Consider the following 12,398-nt stretch of genomic DNA (forward strand, 5'->3'; position numbering starts at 1 on the left):
GAGAAGAAAGCCAAGTTACTGCATTTAGTACTGACTTCTCAAAATGCCTAAATGGGGAGTCTCTAAATTGGACGGGGGCCCCCAACGGTGGGGCAAGGATCGGGTGGAAGCCTGTAGTGCGAGCAGTGAATGAATTCACCTGAGGCAGAACAAAGGCGATAGAAGTTGACCGAATACACTGCAAGGGGGCAGGGGCAGGACAGCAGAGGGGAGACTGTCCGCGAGGAGCCGGTGGGTGGGGGCTGGTTTAAGGGGGGAAGGGAGCAGGTATGGGGCCCTATGGAAGTCTCCCCTTTTTGGTAACTGTGCCTGGTTGTAAGTAGCCCATTGGTCAGTTAGGGCTTATGGCTATTTGGAGGTGGGTCCCCCAATGAGCCTGTGTTCAGCCAGGGGGTCGTCGTGGCCCCTCTTTGGGTCCATCACACAAGCCCGTTTGGCTGAAGCAGCCTCAGCACTCTTGCCGTGTTTCCGTGGCACTCCGTTTCTTTACTGCATGGAGTTTCCAATGTTTACTGGTTAAAATGGGCTGAGCATGGAACATTCTCCTTATTCCCAGGGGAAGTCTTCACGTTTCTTGGCTTCTGCAAGTTCTCCTTCCACAAATCTACGACTATGAATCCTCGTAAACCCCAGTCACACACTTTCTCCCCACGGACCCGGACGAAGACAATGAGCGGCTTGTTGTGGATAATGCAGACAGACAGCTCATTCCAGGAACCCAGGTGGCTACACCGGCTTCTTTATTTCCGAACCTCCAGCCAAAAGAAGTCCGACGATGCCAGCAAAGCCAGCAACACCAAGTCTTGGAGAAAATCCAGGAGGTGCGTTTTGGAGCTCTTCGTAGCTGTCCACCGGCCGCCGCACCAGGCTCCCGGGCTTAGGGTGGGAGTACGTTTCCTGACACCAACTTGTGCACGGCTCCCAGTAACGGCCGAGAGGCGAGATGCTTTCTTCAAGTTGGGTCCTTGGCTCCCATAGTCACAATGACCCTTGGGGACGGAGGTGAGCGAAAGCTCCTTAACCCTTCATGGAAGTTTTGGGAGGTGAGTCCTGTTTAGTGAGCAGACTCAGGCTGGCCCCACCTCTGAATTACCTTGAACATGCGGCTGGAAGTCGGGGCTCTGGCCTCTCCCGCTCTTAAAAAGGGAGGCGCGGGAAGAAACGGTCCTTCTTGTCCCACTGTGAGCTGTGGTGTCTGCACGGGGTTGCGGGAGTCGCAGTGCCATTGTGCCAAGGAGGTTGCTCTTCGGCGAGCTCACTCGTGAAGGATGGAAAACCCAAAGCCTGGCTCCTTGCTGGAGCCGTGTGGCCACTGAGCTAAACGACAGTAGAGCCTACTCACCCTACGGACTCATTATTTTCTGAGATAATAATTTTTCCCTACTGTCTGAGCCATTTTGAATAGACTTTTCTGGTTACTTGCAACAGAAAGCATTCTAACTGATACAGTTACTATTTTTTTTTAAAGATTTTATTTATTTATTCGACAGAGAGAGAGACAGCCAGCGAGAGAGGGAACACAAGCAGGGGGAGTGGGAGAGGAAGAAGCAGGCTCATAGCGGAAGAGCCTGACGTGGGGCTCGATCCCAGAACGCCGGGATCACGCCCTGAGCCGAAGGCAGACGCTTACCCGCTGTGCCACCCAGGCGCCCCATATAGTTACTATTTTAACTGGCCCCATTTAGTTAGGTTTTGCTCCTGAAAATGTCACAACATAGCCAGTGGGAGCCCCTCTAATTGGACATCGTGCCCTGTCAGTATCGCCTATGACTTTCTTGAGAGTGCCCTTCCTTTAATTTAAAAAATTTTTAGCAACAATCGCCTGTTCCGGGCATATCGTGAATTCGACCTGCTCCACGTACCCCCTACGGAGCCCAGGAGTTAGTGGAGAATGATATCCTAGGCCACGATCTGGGCTCCGAGGCGTCGGCATGGGTAGGAGAAAACCAGTGCTGCGACTGGGACCCGTTGAGTCACGACAGAGCCGGAAAAGGGCTAATTTCCTTGACGTACAAATGGTTCTTACACGTCAAGAAGAAAGAGACCAAACTCCAGCAGAAAGACGGGGCAGCTAGCTCGCAGGGAAGGAACTATAAATGGCTGCTGCGATTTGGAAAGACGCCCCACGTCCCTGAGAGCTAGAGAAACGGACGTTAAAGCCACACGGGAGCACGTGTGTCACCGTCGGGTGGGCTGCGGCGAGACGGAGGGAAAGGGAGCATTTCCACACACGGTGACCTCGCTCACGGGAGTGTAAATCGGTACAACTTCTACGGGGGGGGGCAACTTTCATATGACAAATGCACACGTGCCTTTGACCCAGAAATGCCATTTCCAGGACTTTGTACTACATATATTCCTACATTCGAGAGATGATGTGTATACCCCGTAATCTCTTGTAGCAAACACTTTTTTTTAATTTATTTTATTTATTTTTTTAAAAAGATTTTATTTATTCATTTGACAGAGACAGAGACAGCCAGCGAGAGAGGGAGCACAAGCAGGGGGAGTGGGAGAGGAAGAAGCAGGCTCCCAGCGGAGGAGCCTGATGTGGGGCTCGATCCCATAACGCCGGGATCACGCCCTGAGCCGAAGGCAGACGCTTAACGACTGCGCCACCCAGGTGCCCCGGAAACACTTTTTTTTTTTAGATTTTTATTTATGTATTTGAGAAACAGAGCACGAGCAGGGGGAGGCAGAGGCAGAGGGAGAAGCGGACTCTAGCTGAGCAGGGAGCCTGACGCGGGGCTCGATCCCAGGACCCCGGGATCATGACCCGAGCCAACGGCAGACGCTTCACCGACTGGCGCCCAGGCTCCGGAGAAAACACTTCTCTTATACTTCTGCAAGACTGCAAACAACCCAAAGGCCCAACGGACACAAGCCGGCAGACTATCTGTGGTTACATCAACACAGCAGCACCCTTAAGCACGAGGGAGCCGCCAAGTCCTGACACGGAAGATCTCCTGATTCATGCTGCCAGGCGGGGAACAGCGTGTACCATGTGCGACTACGTGCAGCAAAAGGACAAAAATGACAGCCACGTATTTGCTTGTGAACGTGCCTCGGAAAGAGAGACATCCGAGGGACTGAGGGAGGTGGGGAAACGGGGTGGCATGGGGTCGAGAGGGAGACGGGGGGGGGGGCATAGCTCCTTCTACCTTTTGCACTTGGGATCAGGTAAAAGCCCTTCCCACCAAACAAGTAAACAAGAAAATACGCATTCCAGACGTGTTGCTCTTGCCTCCTCTGTTTTACGGGGCGTGTAGTACTCCAGGCCGAGGCTGCACTGGGGTTGGTCTCACTCTCCCTGTGTTTATGGAGCGTGGGAGTCGGCTGCCTTTGCCCCCCCCCCCGGGAAGGACTTATTTATAATGGATCTTCCAGTGTGTTCCAGCAAACACTTCTTGACCCCCACAAGCCTGATACTATCCTCAGTCCAGGGGAAGTAAAGACGGTCCTGCTGGGAATGTGGTCCCCACCGAGGGGCAGCTCAGCAGGGCTGGCGATGTGGACGTACCCACAAATTCCCGTCCTCGCAAGTGGGCCATAACAGAAGCATGCACAGGGCAAAAGCATAGAGAGGAAATCTGATGAGCTCTGGAGGGGGAAAGCGGGGAGGGCTGGAATCGCCAGGGAGGACTTCTCTGAAAAACTGGTCGGACCAGGGATGAGAAGGCAGAACAGAATTTTCCAGGAACAAGGACTGCCAAGCAAACAACAGAGTGGGTTCTGGGAAACAGGGGCTCCACCCCAAGGGGAGAGAGGGGAGAGGAGGATAGCCAGCGGCAGGATGAGGCGCGAGGGCAGGCCCATAAGCAAGAGCTTTGACCGCCAAGAAGCTTGGGTTTGTATCCCGCAGGCAGGCCGCAGAGAGGTAGAGGCCGTGAAGCTAGAAAGGACGGAGCCCCAGCGCTTGGCACAGGGAGGGCTTCCAAGTGTTCCAAGTCGATCAAGTTAATTCAGTGGCCATGACGGACCTTATTCACACGCTCCTGCAGAGCGGCTCTCCTTGCCCTCTCCACCCTGCCCTGCAACCTTAAGCAACACCCTCACAGAGGTGAGCCCCCTCGTGAGGCCAGTGCGTGCGCCCAGCCACCCGCTCCATCTGTCTGCTGGGCCAGGCGTCCATTCCTGCTTCTGCACGGTTTCTGCCCCAATCCTCCCTCATCGGCTTCCCCCTTCCCTCCTTCTCCTCCCACCGGGAGAACGGTGTGCATCCCGGGGCCCCCGCCAGGCCCGCCTTCTTGGGCTCCGCCGCGGGCGGGATCGGTCGAAGACCCGGAGACCCGGGAGGCACCACACCCGCGGACCCGCTGGGCCTCCGAGGGGCGGGGTCCCGGGCTCGGTTATTTAGCGCGTCCGCTCTTCCTCCTCCTCAGACGCAGAGTTCGTCTTCGGGCAGCATGGGTCTCTACCGCATCCGCGTGTCCACCGGCTCCTCGCTGTGCGCGGGCTCCAGCAACCAGGTGCAGCTGTGGCTGGTGGGCCAGCACGGCGAGGCGGCGATCGGGACGCGCCTGAGGCCGGCGCGAGGCCAGGTGAGCCGCGGGGCGCGTGGGAGCCTCCGGCCCGGACGCCGCACACGGTGCGCGCTCGGGACGTGTTCCTGCGCTCGGCCTCCTCGGAGCGGACCCGCTACTCGCGGGCCCTGCATCGCGCGGGCCGTCAGTCCTCCTGTGCACTCTATTCTCAAAAGCTGCCCTTTCAAGCCTTCTCCGCGGTTGCTAGGTGTCCGACCCGCAGGCTTTCTCGCCCGCACCGCGTGGGGATGGGGGCGCCGGCGGAAGGGTCGGGGGAAGAAGCCCGGAGATGAGAACACCGAAGTTTCGGCCCACTTCCTCGCTCCCATTGCATCCACCCACTCCTCGCCCCGGCTCCGACCCCCCAACTCTCGCCGCCTGTCCGGGTCTCTCCAAGCCCGCCAGATGCGGCTGTCTGTCCCACGGACGCTTCCCAGCCCTCCCCTCGCGCCCCCCACCTCCCGCGGTCGCCCGCGCCTCCCCCTCTCCGCCTCTACCCGGGAACCAGGCGCGGTCCTTTCTGTCTCCTGGACCCCTCGGGCCTCCGCACCCCGAGCTCCGTCCTCTGTCAACCCCCCGCCCCGCCCACCGCGGCCCCTCGAACCTGGTCACCCTCACCCTCTCCACCGCCTCGCCGCTTCCGCGCGGCCTTTCCCAGCCCTTCTGCGGCCGGAGCGATTTCTCCCAAACATTCCCAGCTTCAAACGTGCCCCGCGTGTTCTCAGGACAAATCCCAAGCCCCTGGCTTATCTTCGAGACTTCACGATGTGGTCGCGCGCCTGTCCGCCTGTCTCCCCTGCGCCCCAGCTCCTCGTGCTCCTGCCCGGCACGCCTCCCCGCCTTTCCCTCTCCCACGCCGCCAGGCCGAGCGCTGCCTCCAGAAGGGGTGCCTAGACAGCCAGTCCTGCGGGAGGCTTGCTCTGGCCGTGGGCTGTCCGCGCGCAGCCTGGGGGGCGCGGGTGAGGGCGCTGCGACCGCAGCCTGGGGCCTACTCAGCCCCGCGTCTCCCCGCGCACCCGTGCGCTCCCTCCAGGCGCGGCGCTCGGCACAGGCAAGATCTAAAGGGAGGAAAAAGTGAAGGAAGGAGTGCACCTCCCCATGTTCCCTCCGCCGCCTCACGACGACGCACCCGCCTCACGACGACGCACCTGCCCCGTGCGCGCCCCCTTCTCCTGGCTCCTTCCGCGTGCCTTTCCCAGAAGCCCACGGAAGGCGTCCCGCGGGAGCGCGGCTCAGTCCAAGGGCCCGGTGCCGCGCGCCCCGCGGATGCTGAGCCCCTTCTGTCGCCCGCAGGAGACGGAGTTCAAGGTGGATGTGCAGGAGTACCTGTGCCCGCTGCTGTTCGTGAAACTGCACAAACGGCACTTCCTTCAGGACGACGCCTGGTTCTGCAACTGGATCTGGGTGCAGGGCCCCGGGGCCAGTGGGGACGAGTTCAGGTTCCCCTGCTACCGCTGGGTGGAGGGCAGCGGCGTTCTGAGCCTCCCCGAGGGCACCGGTGAGCGCGGGGCTGGGAGTGGGAGGAGGCCTGGTGGGGGGAGCGGAGCCAGGAGGCGGGGCTGGAACCGGGGGGCTGGAGGTGAGGGGGGATGTGGAAGAGGTAGTTTGGCCTGGAGGATGGAGGAGGGGGTGATGCTGAAGGGTCAGGGCCAGCGGGAAAGGCGGGCTGCGGAGGCGCCCTGGGCGGGACCGGGAGAGGCATTCAGGAGAGGCCTCGCTGCCCGTGCCTTCCTCCCCACATCTAGGCCGGACCGTGGGAGACGACCCTCAAGGCCTGTTCAAGCAACACAGGGAGCAGGAGCTGGAAGAGAGGAGGAAGCTCTACCGGTCAGCCCCGGACCCCTCCCAACCCCAACCGCCCGCCGACCGGCCAGGCGCTCCTGACCCTTTCCTAGTACCCACATCTGCTTTCACTTCTCTGCACAGATGGGGTAACTGGAAGGATGGGCTAATCCTCAATATGGCCGGGGCCAAGATCAGTGACCTCCCCGTAGACGAGCGTTTTCTGGAAGACAAGAAAATTGATTTTGAGGCTTCGCTGGCCAAGGGGTGAGAACAAGGGGGGCCGGGCATTAGGGGGGTGTTCTGGTGCAGGGGAGGCTGCAGGGCTTAGGACTGCATGGGGCTGGGCCAGCCTGGGGTGGGTGCCTGTGGTTATCAGTGGGATTCTCAGCGTAACTCTCAAACTCTCCGCTTCTCCTTCCCTGAAGGCTGGCAGACCTAGCCATCAAAGACTCTTTGAATGTTCTGACTTGCTGGAATGATCTGGATGACTTCAACCGGATTTTCTGGTGTGGCCAGAGCAAATTGGCCGGTCAGTAGCCCACCCCAGTGCTTCTCCCGGGATCCTTACCCCCAGACCCCACCCGATCCAGGGAACCAGGGCGGGGAGACCAGAGGTCTGGGTGCCTCTAGGAGGCTGGGGTCAGGCGGGGATGGGATCCGACCCCATAGCATCCTCTACAACTGCCATCCCCAGAGAAGGTGCGGGACTCCTGGAAAGAGGACGCCTTGTTTGGGTACCAGTTTCTCAACGGCACGAACCCCGTGCTTCTGAGGCGCTCTGCGAGTCTTCCTTCCCGCCTGGTGTTCCCTCCGGGGATGGAGGAGCTGAAGGACCAGCTGGAGCAGGAGCTGCAGGTGCTGAACGGCCGCGCAGTGCGATGGGGGCGGGGTCCACTGGGGGCCCAGCTGCCCGCTGGACGGCAGGAAGGGATTTGACAGGAGACATCGGGGTGGTCATGAGAAACGCAGCTACGTGCCTTCCTCCCAGAGTGAGACCAGTGAACTGGGGGGGAAGGGAGAGGGGGTGATGGAGACAGGGTCGAAATGATAGCAGCCCTCGCCCTCTAACCCCCCCCCCCCATGCAGACAAGCACGCTGTTCGAGGCGGACTTCTCGCTCCTGGATGGGGTCAAGGCCAATGTCATCCTGTGCAGCCAGCAGCACCTGGCCGCCCCTCTGGTCATGCTCAAACTGCAGCCTGATGGGAAACTCTTGCCCATGGTCATCCAGGTGAGTTCTGCTCCCCAGTGGTTGCACTCCCACTCAGCACCCCCACCCCGCTTCACTGAGTCCCCGCTCGGTGCAGAGGCCTAAGGCACCGGGGAGGAAATGGGAAAGGAGGAACGCTGGGGTCTGGCTGGAGAGACGGGCTGGGCGAATCTCAAGAATGTCCAGGACGAAGGAAGTCCCTGAGGACGGAGCAGTCTGGGAGGGCCCTCTGGAGGCGGCGTGAGCCTTGGAGGAGGCTCAGGACTTAGATCTTCAGCAGACAGCCGTCCTGGGGCGCTGGGGAACAGTGTGAGGGAGGGGGCCACACGGTACGGGCTGCGGGGCCCGAACACAGGAAGCTGGGGAAGGCTGCTGTGATGGGCACCTGCCTTCAGGACGGGCCGAGAAGGGGGACGCTGGATCCTGGGATTAGGGTGGTGGGTTCAGCGACTGTCCAAAGCACAGGTGATGGGCTCCGATGTGGGGAACAGCTGTGGGGTGCCGAGGAAAATTAAACTGGCCTGGGGTCAGGGAGAGAGGAAAAGGGGGAGTCAGGCAAGGCTTCTGTAGAAATGCAACAAAGAAAGAGGAAAATCAGGAGGCCAACTTTGAGGTAATGGGGGAATATCCAGATTGTGACGTGTGGCCGGTGACACCTGAGCACGCGGGCATAGCCAGCCGCATGGAGGCGGTGTGGCAAGAGTGTGGGACGGAGGAAGCAGAGGGTTTGAATCTTGCCCACGCTGCAGGGACCGAAGGGGAAGTGAGGTCGCAGTGGGGGAGCAGTTTCTGCAACAGGCATCTTACGCGGGGCGGCTGGGCTGAGCGGGTCGGGGAGGCAGGCGAAGAGCAGAGGCTGCAGGGACCAGCCATCGCCAGGTGGGCAAAGCTAAGCCGACTGGGAGGGGTGAGGGGATCTGTGGGCGCCTGGCACTCATCCCCACTCTCTGCTCCCCGCTCCAGCTCCAGCTGCCACGTGTGGGATCCCCCCCGCCACCGCTCTTCCTGCCCACGGATCCCCCGATGGCCTGGCTCCTGGCCAAGTGCTGGGTCCGCAGCGCTGACTTCCAGATGCACGAGCTGCAGTCTCACCTGCTGCGGGGACACCTGATGGCGGAGGTCATCACTGTGGCCACCATGAGGTGCCTTCCGTCCATACACCCCATCTTCAAGGTAGCTCCTTACTCCCTTTGCTCCGGCCTGCCCCTCTCCCTGCCCCATGGCACGGCCCGGTGTCCGGAGGCACCCTCCCTGGGGACTCAGGGTGGGGACAGCCAGCCCCGAAAGACAAGTGAGCCGGGAGCGGCAGACCGGCTGCTGTGCCATCCGAACAGGCCAGCATGTCCTCCCAAGGAGGCGAAAATGAGTCCTCGGCGGGGTGAGGCGTGAGAAGTCTTACCCTTTTTACGTATAAAGCACAGATGTACGTACGCTGTATAAACAGTACACACAAGTGAACAAGGATTCCCACGAGACAGGACCATCCACATAGCATGAAGTATATTTCTAGTATTTTTCTGAAGAGTCCTAAACTAGTAACCCACACACCAGTTGGGGGTACTCAGGACAACAGTAGCAGCCCGGCTCATTACAGATGATGGGCACGGAGTAGCCGCCCACTCACTTGTTTTCTTGGGGCCCTCCCATGGGGCAAGAGCCATTCTAGATGCTGGTGTGAAGCAAGACAGGCGAGGTCCTGATCTTTGGGGATTTTCATATCCATTAAGGGCTAACAGGCGATAACGACTGTATGGGAGCCTATCAGCTGTGATAAGTGCAATGCAGAGAATCAGGGCAGGTGATGTGAGAGTGAGTTAAACTGGGTGGTCAGGGAAGGCTCCTTTGAGAATGAGACTACAAGGAGCCAGCGTGAGATGGTTAAGGCAGAGGGACCAGCTAGTGCCAAGGTCCTGTGGCAGGAAGAAGCTTGGCCTGTTTGAAGGACAGAAAGAAGGTGAGTGGAATGGACAAAGGGGAGAGGGTAGGAGATGAAGTTCCAGAGGCAGGCAAGTTTGACCGTGCATTCTCAGTGGGGGGCCACTATCCACACCCCCCTCGCCCTCGTCCCCCACCGAAGGGAGGGACTCTCCCGGGCTCTTTTCCGACTCTGCCCTTCCCCACTCTTGTCCCTGCAGCTTATCATTCCCCACCTGCGCTATACCTTGGAAATTAACGTCCGGGCCAGGAACGGGCTTGTCTCTGACATGGGAATTTTCGACCAGGTATGAGGGGAGCAGGGGCATCCCAGGGCTCCCCTCCCTCTGGCTCTGGCCCGTGGGATCGGGGCGGGCTGATCTGCCTGAGCCTGCCTGGCCTTCGCTCCTCAGGTGGTGAGCACAGGTGGCGGGGGCCACGTGGAGCTGCTCCAGCGAGCGGGCGCCTTCCTCACCTATCGCTCCTTCTGCCCCCCTGATGACCTGGCCGACCGGGGGCTCCTGGGAGTCAAGGCTTCCTTCTACGCCCAAGATGCCCTGCGGCTGTGGGAAATCCTGGCTCGGTGAGGAGGGGGAAGGCAGGGCGGAGGCTGGGACGGAGGTCTGTGTCTCGGCTGGGGGGCCAGGGGGTGAGGAGGAGGAGGGGGAGGCCCGGGCCGGGAGGCTGCCAGCGAGCTTCCGCTGTGCGGGCCCCCGGGACAGCTACGTGCAGGCCATGGTGCAACTCCACTACAAGACGGACGAGGCCGTGAGAGATGATTCGGAGCTTCAGTCCTGGTGTCGAGAGATCACTGAGGTCGGGCTGCGTGGGGCCCAGGACCGGGGTAAGATTAGCCCCCGCCCCCCGGGACCTTTCATACGAGATAGTTCCCCTGGGAACCTCTCCAGAATCCTCTCTAACTTCTGCGCAATCTTCCAGAAGCATTTCCAACCCTATGAGAATGCCCAAAGGCCTTCCCAGATTCCTTGCCTAGCCGCTAGACACAGAGCCCCATCCTATGCCCTAAGAGAACCCCTCTAGGTCCCAGACGCAGTGGGACCACTGCTTGCTCGTAAATGTTTAAAAACCAGCTCCCTGAAACACAAAAACCAAAACCCTAAATTGTAGCATTTGCCCATTTCCACGGTGTAAATAGTCCCACTGTGGTTACCAGGGTGACGTCAGCCAGCTTGCTACAGACCTGAATGGTAACTGACTGGCTCTGTGGGCCAGCGGAGCCACACCAGTGCCCCACTGGGTGGGCCTGTCCCAGCCGATCCCCCACCCCCATTCCGACTCAGTCTGCGGTCGGCGCCCACGTATTCTGAGAGTGCTCGGCGTCCCTGCTGACGCCTGTCCTTTCCCGGCTCTGCTAACTCCCCGGAACCCCTTGCAGGCTTCCCCAACTCCTTACAGACCCGGGACCAGATGTGCCACTTTGTCACCATGTGCATATTCACCTGTACCGGCCAGCATTCCTCCACCCACCTGGGCCAGGTACTCACTATGGGGGCAGCTGGGAATTTGCACCCACAGTGGCGGCCGGCGCTGGGTGCAGCTGCGCTAAGGGCTTTCCATGCGTCGCAGGCACTGACTCGAGATATGTGCCCCTCCCTAGCTGGACTGGTACTCTTGGGTCCCTAACGCGCCCTGCACCATGAGGATGCCCCCGCCGACCACCAAGGACGTGACACTGAAGACACTGATGGCGACACTGCCCAACTTCCATCAGGCTTCCCTGCAGATGTCCATTGTCTGGCAGCTGGGCCGACGCCAGCCTCTAATGGTGCGGGTGGGGCGCCCCGGGGGCTCCCAGGAAGGGGCTGCTGCAGCCAGGCCTGCGGCTCTCCTCGCTGAGGGTCCCAGGCTCTGAGCTGCCTTTCTCTCTCCACCCAGGTGGCTCTGGGCCAGCACCAGGAGGAGTATTTCTCAGGTCCTGGACCCAAGGCCGTGCTGCAGAAGTTCAGGGAGGAGCTGACTGTCCTCCAGAAGGAAATTGAGACCCGGAATGCAAAGCTGGACATGCCCTATGAGTACCTGCTGCCCAGCCTGGTGGAAAACAGCGTGGCCATCTGAGCGCGCCTTCCACCCGAGCCATGCGCCACCCCTTGGTGCCTGCAGTCCCACCGCCCGCAGTCCCCACCCTGCAAACAGTCCCCTTTCCATGGTCTGAGCCCACACTGGATTCATTTTACTCTGGCCTCTCTTCCCTCTGCCTCCCTCATCAGTCGGGTCTCCCCCGGGGCAGATAACAGCCACGTGTATATAAACTGCTTCAAGAGTGGGACAGGGCGTCCATACATGTTACTCCACACCCTTTATGAGCCAAACATGATTCTGAAACAAAATCGAGTTTAATGGCAACGAAAAGATATTTAGACAACGAAAGAAAAGAAGTTAGAACAAACTATCCCAAAGCAAATACTGGGCAAAGAACGTAGCGCATCTTCCTAACTGGACGGGTCCTGAAGCCAGACCCAGCCCGACGCAAACCATTCACACAGCAATTCTCAAGATGTTTGTCTCCTGGCTCACTTAGAAAGTGATAAATGGAAGAAAACCGGGAGCGGGGGGGTGGGGGGGAGGGCATATCTGTAACCCGATTGCAGTTCCCCAGCTGGAAAGGTCCAAATTAAAATAATTAGCTAGAGGTGTGCCTGGGCGTCTGCCTTCAGCTCAGGTCGTGATCCCAGGGTCCTGGGATCGAGCCCCGCATCGGGCTCCCTGCTCAGCGGGGAGTCTGCTTCTCCCTCTGCCTCTGCACCCCCCCTCCCGCTCGTGCTCTCTCTCTCTCAAATAAATAAATGCATAAATAAAATCCTTTTATTTTTATTTATTTATTATTTTTTTTGAGTTGTGCACAGAATCTTCTATTAGTTTCTAACTTACAGGCCTCATCAGTGCCCCCGTAGTATTGTTAAGAGACCATTTTCCCTTGCTTAGAACTAAATGAGACATTTTTTCAAT

At 59.4% G+C, this 12,398-nt stretch overlaps 1 protein-coding gene across 1 annotated transcript; it reads left to right on the plus strand.

Moving 5' to 3' along the window:
* Nucleotides 1–2,734: 2,734 nt before the first annotated feature.
* ALOX15 (arachidonate 15-lipoxygenase) lies at nt 2,735–12,107 on the plus strand. Its single transcript, XM_040629899.1, has 14 exons — nt 2,735–4,541; nt 5,817–6,021; nt 6,269–6,350; nt 6,450–6,572; nt 6,734–6,837; nt 7,003–7,163; nt 7,395–7,538; nt 8,481–8,690; nt 9,653–9,739; nt 9,845–10,014; nt 10,154–10,275; nt 10,828–10,928; nt 11,050–11,217; nt 11,328–12,107. The coding sequence occupies exons 1-14, from the start codon at nt 4,407–4,409 to the stop codon at nt 11,505–11,507; spliced, it is 1,992 nt and encodes a 663-aa protein (XP_040485833.1). The 5' UTR covers nt 2,735–4,406; the 3' UTR covers nt 11,508–12,107.
* The last annotated feature ends 291 nt before the right edge of the window (nt 12,108–12,398 follow it).

Source organism: Ursus maritimus, unplaced genomic scaffold, assembly GCF_017311325.1.
Source record: "Ursus maritimus isolate PB19 unplaced genomic scaffold, ASM1731132v1 scaffold_14, whole genome shotgun sequence".
NCBI classification, from domain to species: Eukaryota; Metazoa; Chordata; class Mammalia; order Carnivora; family Ursidae; genus Ursus; species Ursus maritimus.

Coding starts and splice junctions, on each gene's coding strand:
- ALOX15 (XM_040629899.1), top strand. CDS start 4,407: ATGGGTCTCTACCGCATCCGCGTGTCCACCGGCTCCTCGCTGTGCGCG. Junction 6,573..6,733: donor GAGGCTTCGCTGGCCAAGGG/GTGAGAACAAGG, acceptor CCTTCCCTGAAG/GCTGGCAGACCTAGCCATCA. Junction 6,838..7,002: donor TGGCCAGAGCAAATTGGCCG/GTCAGTAGCCCA, acceptor TGCCATCCCCAG/AGAAGGTGCGGGACTCCTGG.